Source organism: Coenobita brevimanus, chromosome 106 (genome assembly GCF_032717465.1).
Source record: "Coenobita brevimanus isolate Jiangsu-jjx chromosome 106, ASM3271746v2, whole genome shotgun sequence".
Taxonomy (NCBI): domain Eukaryota; kingdom Metazoa; phylum Arthropoda; class Malacostraca; order Decapoda; family Coenobitidae; genus Coenobita; species Coenobita brevimanus.
In genome coordinates, this window is record NC_137059.1 from 1,952,501 (window position 1) to 1,972,500 (window position 20,000).

General features: G+C 44.5%; 1 protein-coding gene across 1 annotated transcript in view; it reads left to right on the forward strand.

Moving 5' to 3' along the window:
• LOC145416477 (angiotensin-converting enzyme-like) overlaps positions 1 to 20,000 on the forward strand; it is a 49,883-nt gene that overhangs the window by 22,147 nt on the left and 7,736 nt on the right. The window contains exons 3-6 of the mRNA XM_080285433.1: positions 17,046 to 17,204; positions 17,679 to 17,847; positions 18,979 to 19,122; positions 19,797 to 19,988. Of these exons, the coding sequence (XP_080141559.1) occupies positions 17,046 to 17,204; positions 17,679 to 17,847; positions 18,979 to 19,122; positions 19,797 to 19,988 (664 nt within the window). The remainder of the gene's footprint in view (positions 1 to 17,045; positions 17,205 to 17,678; positions 17,848 to 18,978; positions 19,123 to 19,796; positions 19,989 to 20,000) is intronic.

Here is a 20,000-nt window from a genome sequence, read left to right on the forward strand (position 1 = left end):
CCTCCCTTCCTCTCCCCTTCCCTTCTCTCAATTTTTTCACCCTCTCTCCCTTCCCTCACCCTTTCCCTCTCTCTCTATACTCTCAAGGGGGCGAAATTATATCACTAGAGAGGGTGTGAGAGGGTGTGAGAAAGTTAGCGATATTTCTCCTATCAACAAGCACTGAAATCTTATCATGTCATTATCAGCATATTTTCTATGCTCCTTTTCTCTTGACCTGGCTTAGACTTACTCTTTTTTACACCTCATTTCACGTGGGGACAGAAAAGGATAATTACGCGGTCCTTCATTCATTTCAACAGCACTTCTTCGTGACTAGCGACAACTTCAATTAGGTGGTGTGTTTTGAATTCTGCCTTCGCTACGTTCAGACGATTTTACACAGCTCAGGAGAGGTTTTACACTCACACACTTACACACCCACACACACACACACACACACACACACACACACACACACACACACACACACACTCGTCAACCAAAACCCACACATCACGTTATGGTTCTCTCCGGACTCCAATTTTGATATCCTTGCAGCTATACCAGAGTTTGAAGGGGTGTAGTGGGAGTCTAAGGGGGTGTAGTGGGAGTCTAAGGGGGTGTAGTGGGAGTCTCAGGGGGTGTAGTGGGAGTCTAAGGGGGTGTAGTGGGAGTCTAAGGGGGTGTAGTGGGAGTCTAAGGGGGTGTAGTGGGAGTCTAAGGGGGTGTAGTGGGAGTCTAAGGGGGTGTAGTGGGAGTCTAAGGGGGTGTAGTGGGAGTCTAAGGGGATGTAGTGGGAGTCTAAGGGGGTGTAGTGGGAGTCTAAGGGGGTGTAGTGGGAGTCTAAGGGGGTGTAGTGGGAGTCTAAAGGGTGTAGTGGGAGTCTAAGGGGTGTAGTGGGTCTAAGGGGTGTAGTGTGAGTCTAAGGGGTGTAGTGTGAGTCTAAGGGGGTGTAGTGGGAGTCTAAGGGGTTGTAGTGGGAGTCTAAGGGGGTGTAGTGGGAGTCTAAGGGGGTGTAGTGGGAGTCTAAGGGGTGTAGTGGGAGTCTAAAGGGTGTAGTGGGAGTCTAATGGGTGTTGTGGGAGTGTAAAGGGTGCACACACACACACACACACACACACACACACACACACACACACACACACACACACACACACACACACCATCAATAAAAATCCCACTCTTTATGTAAATCTCCATCTTCCTCTATCAATTGAGGTCTCCATTAAATATTTTTCTATTTTTTTTCCTGCTCTCCAGACGATTTTATTCAGCTTAGGAGGGATTTTTTGAACTGGAGGGGTTAGATACAGCCTTCATTAACCCCCTGATTGCCATATGTCTCCCTATGCCGAGGAAAATCGTCTGAAGAGAGAGAGAGAGCAAAACATAGAGAGAGGTCCTTGAGGTGAGGGGGAGTATTAGGATTCGGGTGGTGTGTGTGTGTGTGTGTGTGTGTGTGTGTGTGTGTGTGTGTGTGTGTGTGTGTGTGTGTGTGTGTGTGTGTGTGTGTGTGTGTGTGTGTGTGTGTGTGTGTGTGTGTGTGTGTGTGTGTGTGTGTGTGTGCCATAAGAAGAAAAAGAATGAGGTCAAAAATTCATGGCATTATAATGACCCCAAGAAATATGGCGAAGTGTCTTGTTAATCTGTTATAATTCTTTTCCTACTCGTTTCTCTCTGTTTATTTTTGCGATTTTATTCAGCTTAGGGGACGCTTTTCGAACTGGAGGGGTTAGGTGTAGAGGGTGATTTTGTTTGTCTGTCTGTCTTTCTATTGATCTAGTTTTTTCTCTGTCAATGTGTTTCTCTGACTCTCTCTCTCTCTCTCTCTCGTTTTATCTGTCTGTCTCTGTTTCCGTAACTTTATCCATGTCTGTCTCTGTCTGTCTCTGTCTTTGTCTCTTCTCCTCTTTCTTAGTCTGTCTGTCTGTCTGTCTCTCTTACACACACACACACACACACACACACACACACACACACAATACGACGTCTTTTACTACCTTCTGCGTCTCGGCGAGCAACCTTGAAATTCTGGTTTGCCTTGTAAGAGTGTCCCTCCAATTTCCTCGTAACAATCACCCTATTGCATTGTGCTGTATTGCATTGTATTGCTCTAGTACTACTGCTACTAACACCACTACTGCTACAAGAAGACCACAGCCACTATCACCACCACCATCACTACCACCACCAACAGCACCATCATCACCACCACCATCACCACTATCACCATCACCACTACTACGAACATCACTATCGTTTCTGCGTCAGAACTACCACTACTAATGCAACTATTACTACTACTGCTATTACCACTACTACTACTATTACAACTCTGCTGCTGCAAAACCACCACTACCATTATCACAACGATCACCATCACTACTATCACCACCATCACACCACCATCACCATCACTACTATCACCGCCACCATCACCACCATCATCATCACCACCAATATCACCACCATCATCACCACCAACATCATAACTACCACCATTGGCATCACTATTATCACCATTATCACCACCATTACCATCACTATCACCACTACCATTACCACCACTACCACCGTCGTCACTGTCATTTATGTATAAAAATTACAACAACAACAACAACTACCACTACTACTACTGCTACTACTACTACTACGTCATCACAAACAACTATTACTACTGCTACTAATAACTCCAATGCTACAAAATACCACAATCATCATCAACACCATCACCACCACCACCACCACCACCACTACCACCACCATCACCACCACCACCACAATCATCACTGTCATTTATGGGTCAAAACTCATTAACCACCTTCCATACAGGTGAGTGACGCCTAATTAACCTGTAATATGGACAAGGTTATATAATTTCCACGTTAATTATGTAATATTTCACTGGTTTTGTGTAGGTATTTTCTGCGTAGAGAAATTTGATGCAGTGATTATTACACCCGCGTTGGCGAAGCGAGAGAGGGTGCTTTCTCGACGAGTGTGTGTGTGTGTGTGTGTGTGTGTGTGTGTGTGTGTGTGTGTGTGTGTGTGTGTGTCGCTATAACTCAGCCAGTTTTCATCCATTTTTAACCAAATTTGGTGGAGGGGTTGAGGGACAGCCAAGAAGTTGACCTATTGCTTTTAAGAACAGGTCAAAGGTCAAAGTCACAGGGAAAGGTCAAAATTTGAGCTAGGAAGGTAATTTTAAACAGTTTTTATTTTGATTTATTATAAAATTGATAGATGAGGTAAAGGTGATGCAAAAAAATGAGTTCGATTCTGAGAACAATCACTCAAAGGTCAAGATCACAGGACAAGGTCAAAGTTCGTCCCGTGTGTTTGAGTGTGTAGAAAATAATTAAAACATTAATCCGATTTGGCCCAAACTTGGTGGAAGTGTTGAGGATCAGCCAAGGGAATGACTCACTTTTTTAGAACAGTACTGTAAGTCAAGGTCACAAGGCAGGGTCAGTTAAGGTAGGAAGATTGAGTTTTTTCAGTTCTAAAATTAAGTCAGCCAAGGACGTGAGGCAAACTTCATATTCAATTAACCCCAAACTTTGTAGAAGGGTTAGGAGAAGGATAGGGATAAAGGGATTCGATTCTGGGAACATTTAGTCAAAGATCATGGTCAAAGAGCAAAGTCAAATGTTCCGGTCTTAGGTCTATTGGCGGGAGAGGAAGTTGCATTCTTTGTGTATTTATTTTCCCGGATATAGTGCAGACTATACATGTTATATAAGATGAGAAATGTTACCTATATATTATGAAGACGATGACTACAAACGGACTAGCATCATCACTACTATTATTACATCCATCATCATCATCATTGCTACTATCACTCACACTTACACCACCCTTACAACCATCACATCCACTATATCATTATCACCACCACAACCACCACCACCACCACCATCACATCCACTATATCACCACCACCACCACCACTATCACCACCACAACCACTACAAACACCACCACGAACCTCAGATCAAAATAGTTGGCAGCTGACGATTGGACACTGTGCAGTTTGGCGCAAGACAGATACGCACGCACACACGCACGCACGCACCTAGACAGACACATCTTCCTTATGCATATATATAGAAAATAGGAACCTTGGTCTGTAAAGCGATGGTTGTGTTTTGTAGTCCGGGGGGAACATATCTGCGATAATTTCCTTCACACACACACACACACACACACACACACACACACACACACACACACACACACACAGAATCCCTCGAGTAACGTCCCCTCCTCTCACCCTTCTTCGTATATCTTCCTGCTCTGTCTCTCCGTCTTGGTGTCGGTCATTCTCTCGTCCTCCCTCCAAGCAAGAAATTGTTGGATGATCTAGACAACTATCCAAGCATATATCCCTGTTCAGGAACGACCCTCTTCCCACGACACAGCATTCGTCATCTTATACTTTCTTATGACACAACTCTTCCCCTTGATGTCCTTCATTCTCTCCTCTTTCAAACCAAGAAATTATAGGATGACCTTGAGGAAATCATCTGTATTTGTGTCCTTACTCATTAACAAGCCCTCTCTCCCACGGTAAAAAAACTTTCCTCAAATTCTCCCTCCTGTCCTCCTCCTCCTACCTTCCTTAGTCTTAGTCACTCTATCCTTCTGAGAAATTGTCGTTACCTTGACAAAATCATCTACGTATTGGCGTCCTTACTCATTAACAAACCCTTTTTCCCACGACACAAAATCTCCCTCATACACTCCCACTTTATCCCTCCTTCCTCCTGCTCCATCTCTTTTGCTCAATATTCTATCTCACTCCATCCCACCCTTCCAACCTTTCTTAACTCCATCACTCAATCTCCTTAAGAAATGGTAAGAATATCCCCAAAGTTTTCCTCATGTTCAAGGCTGTTTTCTGTGTTGTTGTGTGTGTGTGGGTTTCATTGTGCCAGTCTAGGAACCCAACAGAGCAGAGTATTTCACCTGATCACCAAGGACGACGGAATGTGCTTAATTATCACTGCTTCTTACCTGTTTGCCACCTTCTCATCGTCGGAGCAACTCTAGCATTCTCATCAATCCAAAGCCAGACGATTTGATTCAGCTGGTTGAATATAGGGTTTCTAGAGTGTTAATACGAGCGTGTACTACGAGTAAGAACGAATTAATGAGAAGTGAGGATGAGAGGTGAGTAAGGAATAAGTGACTAGAAGAAGGGTGATAAGAAATAACGAATGATGAGTGACGAGTATGAGACGACTGATGGGTAAGGATGAGTGAGTGATGAATTATAGACGCTTGAGGACGAGATACGAGCGAGTGACGAGCAAGGACGAGTGAAGGACGGAGCACAGATGACGAAAGCAGTTCGGCACCACTAGCCATGCAGCACTTCGTCCTTGGGTGATCCTGCTTCTGCTCTAGTTACACACACACACACACACACACACACACACACACACACACACACACACACCAGCAAATGTCATAATCGTTCTCTCTCACCACGCATAGTAAAATAATTTCTAACTAGATTCTGACCCCCTAGACCTGTTCCTACCGCGACCCAACTCATTCAGTCTCGCTTTCTCTGTAACGCCCTTTCATGTCCCATATTCCCTTCCCCAGTCCTTAATTTGTCACACCAACCACACATATCCACGTCTGACAATAAATTCCGCCAGTACATCACACCCAGGTCAACCCATCCCTACTCAACTTCATCCAGCACTACTCTTTTATTTTCCTTTTGTAACCTCGCCCCTCCATCCCCAAACCTGTCCCATCTCACCACGACCCCCATAATCTCACTTTTCACTCTGTCTCACTCTTCCCAGCCTATCCCCATCCCACCCTGCCTCGTTTTTCATCGTTTGACTGCATCCCCACTCCCCCAGCCTCAACTGCCCACATACACAGCCTGTCCCACCTCACCCTGCTTAGCTAATGAGTTCTAACTACGTGCCATCCTGTCCGACTCGTGTTAACCTTGTCTTATACCACTCACTTATTCATCTTATTGCATCCCTCCTCATCCTAACCATCCTACTCCATCAAACTTACCCCATCTCACCACACTAACCCATATCTTCACCACATCCCGTCCTGTAGCACTCTTTCCTACCCTTTCCCTTCTATAGGCCTTAAACACTAACTTGGTCCAAAATTGCCATCTCTCTTTCTTGAATGCTGAGTTGTAACAGTGGATTAGCACGTGAATATGATGCTCGTCACAAAGGAAAGAATGTAGAGTCGTAGTACTGTCTTATTCTGCCACTGAGCTACGTGAAATAAGCCGCAAAAGGACGAAAATATAGACCAGCTTAAAGTGAAAGAACTATTGACATACTTATTCTGATTATACCCCTCCTTCCCCCACACGGCAATACATAATATATTATCAAGGTCCCGTAATCACGTAGGGGAAGAGGCTCCCTAGCATCTCTTCCATAGCGACTTACTTTTTGGATATGGGTGGTTAGCATTCTTTTGTACGTCATTTAAACAGAGTATGGCGATATATGAAGAACTAATATAACACGGAACAAGACAGTAAGGTGTAATAAGCAAAATAAATCGCTTAGGAAAAGGTGGTAGGGAGCCAAGATGTCCGACCTTGTTCCACCTTGTCTACCAAGCCTCACCTAGTTTTTCAAATTCCACCCATAACCTCACCCTCCTTAAACAGATTCCACTCGACCTACTGTAGTTACATTGAATTCTAAGCATAAGATAGGCTATTGAATTTTTATTGAATTTAGAAGGATTGAATGCTAAGTTCTCTAGTGATGTTTCTTCTGCTAAGATGTTTTCCTCTTGCCTCTTTCTGGATTCTACCTATTTTATTTACACTTGTGACCACAGGGTTTGGGTGACGATGATGATGATGTTAATATTGATGCTGAAGTAGAAGGTGGTAATGATGAGAGGCTGATGTTCATGGTGCTGCTGCTGTCGATGTAGATGAAGAGGAAGTGGAAAACAGTGATGAAGATAAGGAGGTTGATGTTACTGTTGCTGTTGTTGCTACTGATGATGATGATGATGATGATATGCCGATTATGAAAGCTTATTGCACTCCGTCACTCATGTTCACTTCACGCACTTATAACACACACACACACACACACACACACACACACACACACACACACACTTCATCCAACCCAAACCTATCCAATCATACTGTACGTATTCTCACACCCCACCCACACCCAGTCCCAATGTATTTATCTTTCCCCCCCATAACCCCATCTCACTGCTCTCCTCCTCATTGCCTCGAACCCTTCCCTATCACCATGTTTTGTGACTTACGTGCCTGGTACTACTATCCTTTTTTTATTTGTCTGTATTTCTGTCTCTGTCTGTCTGTCTGTCTATGTCTGTCTGTCACTTTCCCTTCCCATTACCACATTACACTCAGTCTCTCTCCCATTTCTCTCCCTCTCCCCAGATTAGCTTCCTCACCTCTCCCACACTCCTCCATCTCTCCCATTTCTTTTTAACCTCTCTCTCTCTCTCTCTCTCTCTCTCTCTCTCTCTCTCTCTCTCTCTCTCTCTCTCTCTCTCTCTCATCTTCCCACTTCTCTCCTTCTCTTTCCCCTCCCTTCCCTCTCCACCCTCCCTCACTAACTCCACTTCCACCCCCTCCACTTCCACTTAACATCGGCATGTATCATTTCCTCTCATTATTTATACAATCCTGTATAATTTTTCTCACACCCACAACATTTTCCACACACGCCCATCCACTATCTTCGCATCCACACCTCTCCTCTGCTCTCGCACTCATTTTCACCTCCTCATCTATTAAGTAAGCTCCCCAGCACCTGTTCTGTAGCGATTTATTTTCGGATATGGTTCCATGAATCAGTAGCCTAGTCTCGAGCCCCTACGCTGCATAAAAAAAAAAAAAAACAAAGGATGAGAGAACAAATATACCAAGGAGTTCTTACTGAGCTCCTCATCTCCCAAATAAAGCTTGTCATGTTAGGGATCTTTTCGCTGATGTGTAAATGAATCATCTAGAAGTGATCTCAGTCACCCCTCCACCCAGCCATCCTTGCATCCCTCGTTCACCACACAAGGCATCATCATCAGCCCCACTCATCCATCCTCACGCCGCCCGCCACCTACGCCCATTATCCTTCCTATCCCACCCTCACCCTTCTCCAGCCGACGCCCATCCTGCCACAGCCCTTCCTCCCACGTAAAGTACACTCGAGAGAAAAAGCCACCTACTAATCCACTGCGTTTCCTTCACGATTGGCAGTTGCCTGTCACATCATCTCACTGACTCACCATATCGCTCGGTTTGGTGCATTCACGAACAAAATTGGGTAACTATTTCAATGCGTCTATTTCACACCAAACACTTCTCACTCATTCTGTTCCCTAACGCACCATATCAAAGAGAATCATGTATGGGCAGAGAAACATACCAATCCTCTCTCATCCCAGGAATATTAGACGTACGGGAGAGTAAGAAATAGAAAAGGTGTCATACTACTTAACTTCCCCAACTACAAAAATGGGGAAAACAAAATAAAAAAGACATACAAGGAAGTTCAACGCAAGTCACTTCGCATAATGTTCATTAGCCTTTCGTTTCACACTAACGCTATATAAAAAATCGTACAACGTTGAATATCTGAAGAGGTAACTATGCTATCGTCCTCATCCTCAACACATCCAGTATTTAACGGGGACAAACTGTATTATAATCGAAATCAGTGATCAGTAGCCTTGAAGGCGATACACGTGCTGTGGTGGCAGGCTTTACCACAGACCGGCATGAGCAGAAAGAGGCCGGTTAGTACTTTTCCGATAGGCGGGTACTGAGATGCGGGACATATAGTTTCCTAATTTTACCATCCTAAAGCCGTATTTATAAACCCTTAAGCTTAATATGTGTTTGTGTTTGAAAATGCAAAGGTCTACACTCCTACAGCTATTATATTAAAAAAAAAACAAGCTTCTCAAAATTAATATTAAAGTGACGAAACAAATGTAGATATGTATCATTTTTCTCACCTATCGATGCAAGTGTGTGTGCAGCTCCAAGATGGATGTGACTTCAACTCGTAGGTCACAGGGATAATGAGGTAATAGAGGAGAGAAAGGATGGAGAGAGAGGGGCCAGACGCACCGCACACTCGGGCACTCGTTACTTGTCTGCGGCACGTGGGAGTCTGGGATGCTGTGTCGCCTGATTCACCGCGCTTCATTAGGTTCGAACACACTGCATCCGACTCCGAAGCACAGATCACGGGGATAAGGGAGTCAGAGGGAAGGAATGAACGGAGAGAAGATACGTGCACTTCATTATCGTTCACTAAATAGTCGCGTGTGATGTCTAGGAGGCTGCCCCGCTGTGTCGAGTGCTTCGCTGTGCTCCACCAAGGTTCGAACATGTTACAGCCGACTCCAAAGCACAGATCACGCGGGTAATGGAGTCAGAGGGAAGGGAAGAACAGAGAAGGACAAAGATGCATTTCACTCTCGGTCCGTCCCTGCTCTGAGAATCTGGTATCCCGTGTCAAATAAATTACAGTGCTTCATTAAGGTGCTCTCTCTCTCTCTCTCTCTCTCTCTCTCTCTCTCTCTCTCTCTCTCAAGACTATAACTCCTACTTTGCTCTTTATTTCTCCTTTATTCACGCTTCTGCCAGGCGACTTTATTCGGCTGATGAAGAGCCACTCGGACTGAAGGGTTTGCATGATTAGACGTTCCAATGCTAAGGTGGATACCTTTTTACAGGATGAACTAGACAAGGGAGGATTTTGCTCTTTTTTCCCTGATCTTGGTTTTACAGGAAGAACTAGACAAGGGAAGATTTTGCCCTTCTTCTTGCAGTACATTTCCTCTCATAAATAGGATCTGTGTATGAAGCTAGAACAAATCAAATCAAAACCAGCGTAACGACAGGGAATGATCGTAAGTCCACATTTCCCCCAGAATACGACATGCAACCGTCTAATTTACATCCCAAGTCCCTATGTTCGTTCTGGTAGTCTATGGGGGAGTCAGTGACCGGGTTGTGCTTGGGGTAGCTTTCCGTGACGTGCGCATCGCCTCCTTTTGTTCAGATAAAGGAGAATAAAGGCCCAGGAACAATAGAAGAGGTCACTGATCCGGATTCTGTTAAGCTTGGCGAAATTAAAGAAGTATGGGAAATTAGAGAAGTGTGGGAAAGAGGAGGGGGACTCTACCATATTCACTGAGCACTAACTTTTGGAATCTCTCTCTCTCTCTCTTTCTCTCTCTCTAATCCATCGAAGATCCCAAGCCCACTTAAACTCAGCTGATGGCCAAATGTTGTCAGACTGGGTTGTTGATTTGACTAGTAATCAAGAAGACTCGATTAAATATCCTGTTTTTACTGTGGCCTAAAATTGCCATCTCTCCGTCTTAAATGCTGAGTTGTAGTTGGAAATTAACACTAGAATACGGTGCCAGTCACGAAGAAGTGCTACGGAATGGATGTCGAGCCTTACTGTTGTCTTTTTCTACCACTAAGCTAAGCAAAATAGGCTGCAAAATGAAAATCTGGGCCAGGTAAAGGTGAAAGGAGTATAGTAGGCTCTGGCACTATAACTTCCAGTGCATATAACCCGTCAGTAGTACCATGGAAAGCCACAATAGCAGGGTTCCTTGAGAGAAAGCACGGTTCCTCTTGGCTGGTTGAGTAACTGATTGACGATGCTTTGTGTAGTGTTGAAGATGTGAGGGTGACCTGGCTGCGTAAAGCAAAACACACTGATAAGAGTCTATGCCCACAGTTGCATACACACTGCAGTAATATTAATAATAATAATACTGATAATAATGATAATTATACTACTACTACTACTACTACTGCTACTACTACTACTAATAATAATAATAATAATAATAATAAAAATAATAATGATTCCTCCTCCTCCTTCTTCTGATGATGATGATTTATTACTAGCAGGGGTACCCGGCGTTGCCAGACCAAAAAGGCGAACACTCTAATCCTATTTGTTCTTGTTCAGTCTTTCTTTATACACCAGAAAGACCATGTACCTCTTAAGCTTTTGAAGAGGAATTACAAGAGGTCCAGGAACTTTCTATTTCAGTTTTCGCAGACTAACGCACAGTATTTGTGCGTACTTGTTTACAATTATCGGTGACCTCAAATGACCTCCGACCAGTGACCTCAAATGACCTCAGAAGTCAACCTCACATAGCCTATGTCCAAACTGGAGGTCCTGTGAGTCTCCATGCCAAAAATTGAGCTGCAGGGGTACCCGGCATTGCCCGGTCCAAAAAGGAGAACACTCTACCGGTCACCTCAAGTAACGCAGATCTGAATTCTCTCTCTCTCTCTCTCTCTCTCTCTCTCTCTCTCTCTCTCTCTCTCTCTCTCTCTATATATATATATATATATATATATATGGATTATAACTCCTACCAGAGCGCACTTAAGCCTCCAAGGGCACCCATCAAGCATTATTCCAGCCTTCAACCCCACTGTCAAGGGCGAACATGACTCAAGTCTCTCGAGAGCAACACCGGAGTCTCGTGTGATTGAGAGGCGGAGGGAGTGACTAAAGACTGTACGGAAGAGGAGGAAGTGGGAGAAAGAGGAAAACAAGACGAGAAGGAGCGCTAGATACATGATAGAGAAAGATGAGGAAAAGAAAAAATAATATTTGCATGACAAAAGGAGAAGGAGGAAAGAGGAAAAAAAGAGGAGGTAGAAGAGGAAAGAAGAAGAGGAAGAGGAGGAAGAGGAAGGCGTGATGTAGCAGCCATGACTGACTCACCCTCATATCTTAGAAGGAATGAAGGAAGAGGCTTTGTTTGCCTCTGAATATATTGTAGTTGTGTTGCTCATGGTGACTCTTACTGCACCTTCCTTTCCTTCTCCCTCCCTTTCCTTCTCTCTCTCCCTCCCTTTCCTTCTTCTTTCACTCTCCCTCCCCCTTCCTTTCCTTCTTCTTCCCCCTCCTTCTTCTTCTCCATCCCCCTTCCTTTCCCTCTCCCTCCTCCCCCCCTTTCCTTCTCCCTCCCTCTCCCTTTCCTTCTCCCTCCCCCTCCCTTTCCTTCTCCCTCCCCCTCCCTTTCCTACTTCCTCCCCCTCCCTTTTCTTCTCCCTCCCCCTCCCTTTCCTTCTCCCTCCCCCACCCTTTCCTACTTCCTCCCCCTCCCTTTTTTCTTCCTCCCACTCCCTTTCCTTCTTTCTCTCTTTCCCTCTCCCTCCCCCTCCCTTTCCTTCTCCCTCCCCCTCCCTTTCCTTCCCTCCCTCCCCTCTCCCCCTCTGGGTTTGATCTGCGTGCCGATCAGAGTCTTTGATAAAGTTTGTTTCCCTCTTATCCCTGTTTATCCAGTAGCATAAATAGGGACCAGGATGTAAACTCGAGAGAGAGAGAGAGAGAGAGAGAGAGAGAGAGAGAGAGAGAGAGAGAGAGAGAGAGAGAGAGAGAGAGAGCATGCGTATGTGGGTGAGACGTGCAAACTGACATGTATATATATTAAAGACACTGATGTCCTTGAGGATGTGAGCAAGGATGTGAAAATGAATGACAGGACTATAAAGTATGTGACAAATGTACAAAAATTAATATGGATCTTTTTTTTTTTTTATAGGAAAGAGATTCAATTTGAGAGATGGAAATATAAAAAACAGAGGATTTCGAAGACGTGAGAAGAAAGGTATGTATGAAAAACTTAGATGTGTGTGTGTGTGTGTGTGTGTGTGTGTGTGTGTGTGTGTGTGTGTGAGAGAGAGAGAGAGAGAGATGGTGAAAATGAAGAATATAGGAGAAGAAGGAGGAAAAGGAGAGGAGAGGAGAAGAATGTAAGAGACTGAGGAGGAGGAGGAAGAGGAGAGGAATTTATAAGACGCAGAATTAGGAGGAGACGAAGGAGAGAAGGAATGAACACCAAGAAGGAAAAGGTGGAGGAGTTGAAGATGGAGAGGAGTGTGTGGAGGAGATGAAGGAGTTGTCATGACGCTGCAAGGAGAGAGAAGGAGAGAGAGGACGAGGAGGCAAGGAGGAGAAAGAAGAGAAGGAAGAGGTGGTTGAATTGTGAGGAGGAGACGTAAGGGAGGAATACGTGGAGAAGTGGAGATGAAGGAGACATCATGAAGTGGCAAGGAGAAAGAGGAGTCAGCAAGAAGTTGGCAAGGAAGAGTAAGCAAGGAGGAGTCAGCAAGGAAGAGTCAGCAGGGAGGAGTCAGCAAGGAAGAGTCAGCAAGGAAGAGTCAGCAAGGAGGAGTCAGCATGGAGGAGTCAGCAAGGAGTCAGCAGGGAGGGGGTGTGACTGCCTACTGATCGCCAGGGTGTCAAGGTCAGAGCTCCAGTATTGTCCCGAAGCCGCTGTTAAAAGGGCGTGACGTTTCCTGTACCGCCACCACAATGCACGGGAGGAGGAAGGGGAGAAGAGACGGGGAGACAAAGACAAGAGACAAGAGACAGAGGGGAGTGACAGGAAGAGAGACGCAGATGAGACACAGAGACATAGAGTAACTGACAGGGGAGACACAGGGAGGTAGAAATACGAGACACTGAGACATATAGGGAACTGACAGGGAGACTGGAATGGAAGAGTGACACTGCGAGAGAGACACTGAGACAGGAAGAAAAGGAGAGAGGGAGACACACACACACACACACACACACACACACACAGATAACCTGCAAAACGATATTACCTCGCCATATCCAAAAATAAATCGTTAAGGATGAGGTGTTAGGGAGCCTCCACTGACGAGAATACGGGTCCTAGATTACAAAATAAGAAAAGAAATAAGGGAACGTGAAAACACAATGAATGGCGAGATGTTTATGTTAGCATTTCCGTCAATTCAATAACTCTTTCATGGTCGGGGGAACTCTCATTTTCTTTTCCATCTAGCGTCAGACGATTTTATTCAGGTGAGTCATAGAAGCCTCCCTCTCTCTCTCTCTCTCTCTCTCTCTCTCTCTCTCTCTTTGGTTAATGGTAGATAGATACAGATAAATAGATAGATAAATAGATAGACAGGTGGGTGGATGAATGGGAAACTCTATTACTTTCTTCTAGCGTACACCAGACGATTTCCTTCAGCTGAGAGTGGGTCATAGGAGCCTCTGTGTAAAACAAAAAGGGAAAAACAGAAAAATCAGAACACTCAACTCCCCCGACCTTGAATTTCACCCCTGAGAGAGGTTCCAAAAATGTTCGTCATATTTCACCGCGACAGAGGAAGTCTTTAAAATGTTCCAGGAAAAATGTGGCGTATATCCTGCCTCTCCGCATTATCTTTTTGGGCAGTATACGCGGTTATATATTTTTCATAAACTCGTGAAATGGACGCAAAATGAGCGGTGCAAGACGCCAATGAATCGCCAAAGGAAAGGTGCAAAGGAGACTCCATAATACGACGTCACTCCTCCCTATTTGAAAAAAAATATATATATATATTGTCGCCACTCCCTTCCGCCACTCTAAGTTACTCCGTCCCATTGTCCCTCCATCTCTCCTTCCTTCCTTCTGCCACTCCATGTCACTCTGCCACATACACTCCTCCACCCTGTCCCCCCTCCTAGCCCTCAACACCTCTCTTTTCCACTACAAGTCACTCTGCCACACCTACACACTCCTCCACATATCCTTCTACCTCGCTCTCATCACCTCTCCTTTCTGCCACCACAAACCCTTCTACAGTCACTCATCCACATTATCCTTCCATCTCGCTTTCATCACCACTCTCTTCTTCCACTCCTCGTCACTACTCATTCACTCCTTCATTGTCCTTCCATCTCGCTCTCATCATTCACTTCTTCCACTCCTCGTCACTACTCATTCACTCCTTCATTGTCCTTCCATCTCACTTTCATTATCATTCACTTCTTCCACTCCTCGTCACTCCTCATTCACTCCTTCATTGTCCTTCCATCTCGCTCTCATCATCATTCACTTCTTCCACTCCTCGTCACTCCTCATTCACTCCTTCATTGTCCTTTCATCTCGCTCTTTATCTCTCTTATCTTAATCCTTTCTGACCGTGAACGTATTTCTTGTTATTGCTATTTCCTGACGATTTTACTCAGCCTAGGAAGGACGATTCAAAGTAGAGATGATGAGGCCTAATCCAACATTTCCAGTTCGAAAAATCTCTTCTGGCCTGAAAAAAATCGTCTGGAGATAGCAGGAATTTAAAATACTTGACTTCCTTAGGTGTAATGAATTAATATTTTCACTGAGAGCCGTATTTTTCATGTTATTCTTACCAGACGATTTTATTCATCTGAGGGCCTTTCATCGTCAAGAAGTGAGTGATGGCTACACACACACATCTCTCCAGCTCAGTCTCTCCCCCCCCCACCCAAGCTAAATATAATGGTGTGGTGGTAGGTGGAATTCAATAAACAATGCACCTTGATAACTGTTCAGACTCCAACCCCCTCATTATTATCTTGTACCTTTGCTCTCACCACCTCCTGCACCCCAGCATCCCCACCCTCACCCTCTCATTTTCATGCTCTTCATTACTTTCTCTCTCGCTGTCAATCATACCCCCAAAAAATTCTTGTTTTTAAAGCCTCATTCTGTCGTTCTCCTCCCTACTATTTTCTTATTCTCATTCTCCCCTCTCCCCAAGTTCTTATCTTCCCGACCTCACTCTCATTCTCTTCCCCTGTTGTTCTCTCATTCTTGGCCTCTCTCACTCCAGTTTTTCCAGTCTCATTCTGTCACTGTCCCTCATTCTTCTTTTTACATTCTTATTTTCTCTCTTTCCTCTGTTTCCATCCTCATTCTCACTCTCTCAGTCTCCTTGATTCTTATTTTATTCTCATCCTCTTTCCCATGCCTCTTGGCCAGCCTCATTGTCCCATTCTGTTCCATTCTCATCCTCCCATTGTCTCCCACTTTTACTCTCTCAAACAACCCATCATGCTCTCTCTCTCTCTCTCTCTCTCTCTCTCTCTCTCTCTCTCTCTCTCTCTCTCACTTTGAGTTCATTATTAATCCTTTATTTTTGCACATTTTCACTGCGAGAGATTCTTGAGGTCGATTAAGAAGAAGAAGAGGAGGAGGAGGAGGAGGAAAAGAATAAAACTACATCCACGCCTACACAAGTACACCCACACTTAGGCTACATAACTACACGTACACACCGACACAACAGCATATAAGAGAACAAGCTTTGAGGTGGCCGGAACACAGCAATTTTAAAGGGAGGACGACACACACACACACACACACACACACGCACACACACACACACACACACACACACACACACACACACACACAGGATGGGATGAGGTGGTGTTGGAAGTGTGGGAGGGGGTGTAAGTGTGGGTGTGGCTCTAGGTAAATGGTGTGTGTGTGTGTGTGTGTGTGTGTGTGTGTGTGTGTGTGTGTGTGTGTGTGTGTGTGTGTGTGTGTGTGTGTGTGTGTGTGGTTAGGCACATAGTGGGGCAAACTTAGCTAAAACCTTCTAGCATAATTATAGAGATCTTTTCATTACACTCTCTCTCTCTCTCTCTCTCTCTCTCTCTACCTACCTACCTACCTACCTATCTATCTGAGAAAATGAGAGAACAAGAGAAACAGAATCGAAAAAAAATAAGAGAATGGAAGAGCGAGGCCAAGCAGACAGAGCTGTGGCTAGTTATAAAACCATTTCACGTCTGCATAAACAAATTTGCTCCAACATGGCGTCTTGTATTATTTTGTCTAGTGATGATGCGGTCAAGGATGATGATGATTATAATGATGACGGTGGTGGTGGTGGTGATGGAGATGCTGATGGTCTGGTTGTTGTTGATGATGATGATGATGATGATGATGATGATGATGATGATGATGATGATGATGATGATGACGATGATGAATAGGTAATATTAATAGGACAAACATACTCACCTGCAGATGTCCTCTACCTCACTGAACCAGCAGCAGAAGAAATAGAGTACCACCTCACCAAATAAAACGATGATGATGATGATGATAAAGATGATGATGATGATGATGATGATGATGATGATGATGATGATGATGATGATGATGATGATGATGTGCAAGTACTGAGGCCAATATACTTACCTCCACAGATGCAGCAACAGATGATTTGGTCCGAGTTCCACCGTACGAAGTGGACGGAGGCGATAGATTTTGCCTGGAAGAACTTTACCACCCCGACTGTGCGGCGAATGTTCTCCTTCCTCACGGTACTGGGCAAGGCAGCTCTACCCAGGGATAAGCTGAGGGAGGTGGGTCCAAAATTTATATATTACAAAAAGTACAAAAACATGAGGAATAATCTATCTATCTATCTATCTATTGCCAGACGCCATAATCCCGTAAGGGGTGGCCATTTGACTCTGAGTTATTTGTTTTACAGGGAGGGGCACTAACCCTCCACCAACCCTATAAAATTGTATAAACTATGGGATTTGATATGTGGATAATTGTCTGTCTTTCTTTCTATCTGTCTGTCTGTTTATCTATCTGTGTATGTATGTGTGTATGTATTACTTGTATTTGTATGTACGTGTCACTATCAGTTTATCTATTTATCCATCCACCCATCTATCTGCCTATCTCTCTATCCATCCACCCATCAACCCACCTATCTGTCTATCTATTTATCTATCTATCTAGCTATCCATCCCTCAAACTATTATAAAATGTCTACCCACGTACCTAACCATTTATCTATTTAACCATCTATCTATCTCCCGCAGCTAACGACCCTTCTTCAAGAAATGAAAACTAGCTACTCCATCGCCAAGATCTGCCGCTACGACCCGCGCGTGAGACGACTCGAGAACGGCGACTACGACTACGAGGCCGAATTTGACGCCTTGGACGAGAATGAGATCGGCTGCATCCCATCCCTCAGCCTGGAACCCCGTGAGCCAATATCGAGTTTACAAAGTCTTTTTTCAACATCTAAAAATTTTCTGATAGCCACGAAGCTTATTTTTAAAGACGCCTTGCCTGTTATATGCCTCCTACGCCAGATCTTATTTACCTTGCGTCGTAGTGAAGGAGTTAACGTAGTACTAATTGATTTTGCGTATTTTTCAGAGTACACCAATGACAAAGAGAGGATGGCGTAATGATGACCTAAGATTATCATTATCAAGTGTTATTTTAGGTGAAGAGATTACGTTTTTCTTGACCCTCAGTCTTGGAAGGTTTCCCAGGAGTGACTAAGATCGTTTGGTGTTAGTGAAGGTAAAAAAAAAAAAAATGTCTTGCATGGTTTAAAGGTTACAGCTAATTTGAACATCTTCGGAAAATGGCACGAATAAAATGTATTTCTCACTTAACCTAACCTTCTGCTTCTCCTCTTCCTTTACCTCCTCTTCCATCAACCTCTTCCTCTTTCTCCACCTTCCTCTCCCTCTTCTCCTTCCGCCATCTTCCCCTTCCTCTCCCTCTTCTCCTTCCGCCATCTTCCCTTTCCTCTTCTTCTTCTTCCATCATCTTCTTCATCTTCTTTTTCCTCCGCCATCATCCTCTCTCACTTCTTCTTCCATCATCCTCTCCCCCTCCTTTCAGCATCCTTTCCAACTTCCTCTCCCTCATCCCTAATGTTATCTACTCTCACTCCCACAGAAATGATTCAGATAATGGCCAATTTAAGCGATCCTGACTGCTCTTCTTCCATCATCCTCTCCCTCTTCCTCCGTCATCCCCTCCTCTTCCTCCTCCTCTTCTTCCTCATCCCTAATGCTCTTCTCCTCTCACTCCCACAGAAATGACTTAGACAACGGCCAGTTTAAGCGACCCTGACTGCACTTCTTTCATCATCCTCTCCCTCTTCCTCCGTCATCCTCTTCTCTTCCTCCTCCTCTTCTTCCTCATCCCTAATGCTCTTCCCTCTCACTCCCGCAGAATTGACCCGGATAATCGCCAATTTAAGCGACCCTGAATACTCATCTTCCATCATCTTCTCCCTCTACCTCTGCATCATCCTCTCCTCTTCCTCCTCCTCCTCTTCCTCATCCCTAATACTCTTCCCTCTCACTCCCGCAGAACTGACCCAGATAATGGCCAATTCAAGAGACCCTGACGAGCTACGGTATGTGTGGAGGGCGTGGAGAGAGGCGGCGGGAAAACCACTTCGTGAGAAATACCTGCGATTTGTCGAACTGGTCAATGAAGCCGCTCGACTGAATGGTGAGAGATAAATGGATAGATTGACAGATAGGTAAGTAGGTACAGTAGGTAGGTAGGTAAGTAGATGGCGTGATACAGTGACAGATATAGATAGATCAATAGGTAAATAAACAGGTATGTAGGTAGGTTGGTAGGTAAGTAGGTAGGTTGGTAGGTAGGCAGGTAGGTATGCAAGTAGAGATATACATACACTGAGAAATATAAATACAGAGAGAGAGAGAGAGAGAGAGAGAGAACCAAATTTTCTAGATTAAGCCTGAGTGAGTGAATGTATGACCTTAATTTCTCTTTAATAAAAGTGATGAATATTTGTTTACTTATGTTTCTCTCTTTTTTATTTTTTATTTTTTGAGAATGAGCAATGATGATGATGATGATGATGATGATGATGATGATGATGATGATGAAATAAGGCATCCCAGTACTTTCTATCTATATCCGTTTCACCTTAACTTGGCCCAGAGTTTTGTCCTCTTGCAGCTCAGTTCACATAGCTCAGCATAACAGAAAATGACAGTGCTACAACTCCACATTCCTTTCCATAGCACTTCTTCGTGACTGGCACCCTATTCTAGTGTTAATCTAGTTACAAGCAAGCATTCAAGATGGAGAGATGGCAATTTTAGGCCAGGTAAGAATGAAAGGAATATAGCAACACTCACTCACCCCTTCAGGATTCACGGACGCAGGAGAGTACTGGAGAAGCGACTACGAAACAGATGATTTCATGGATGAGATCGAGGCGCTGTGGCTGAAGCTGCGGCCTCTGTACGAGCAGCTCCACGCCTACGTCAGGAGCAAGTTGGTGGAGAAGTATGGCGAGGAGGTGGTGCCCGCCGCTGGACCCATCCCTGCACATCTCCTGGGTTAGTCAATAG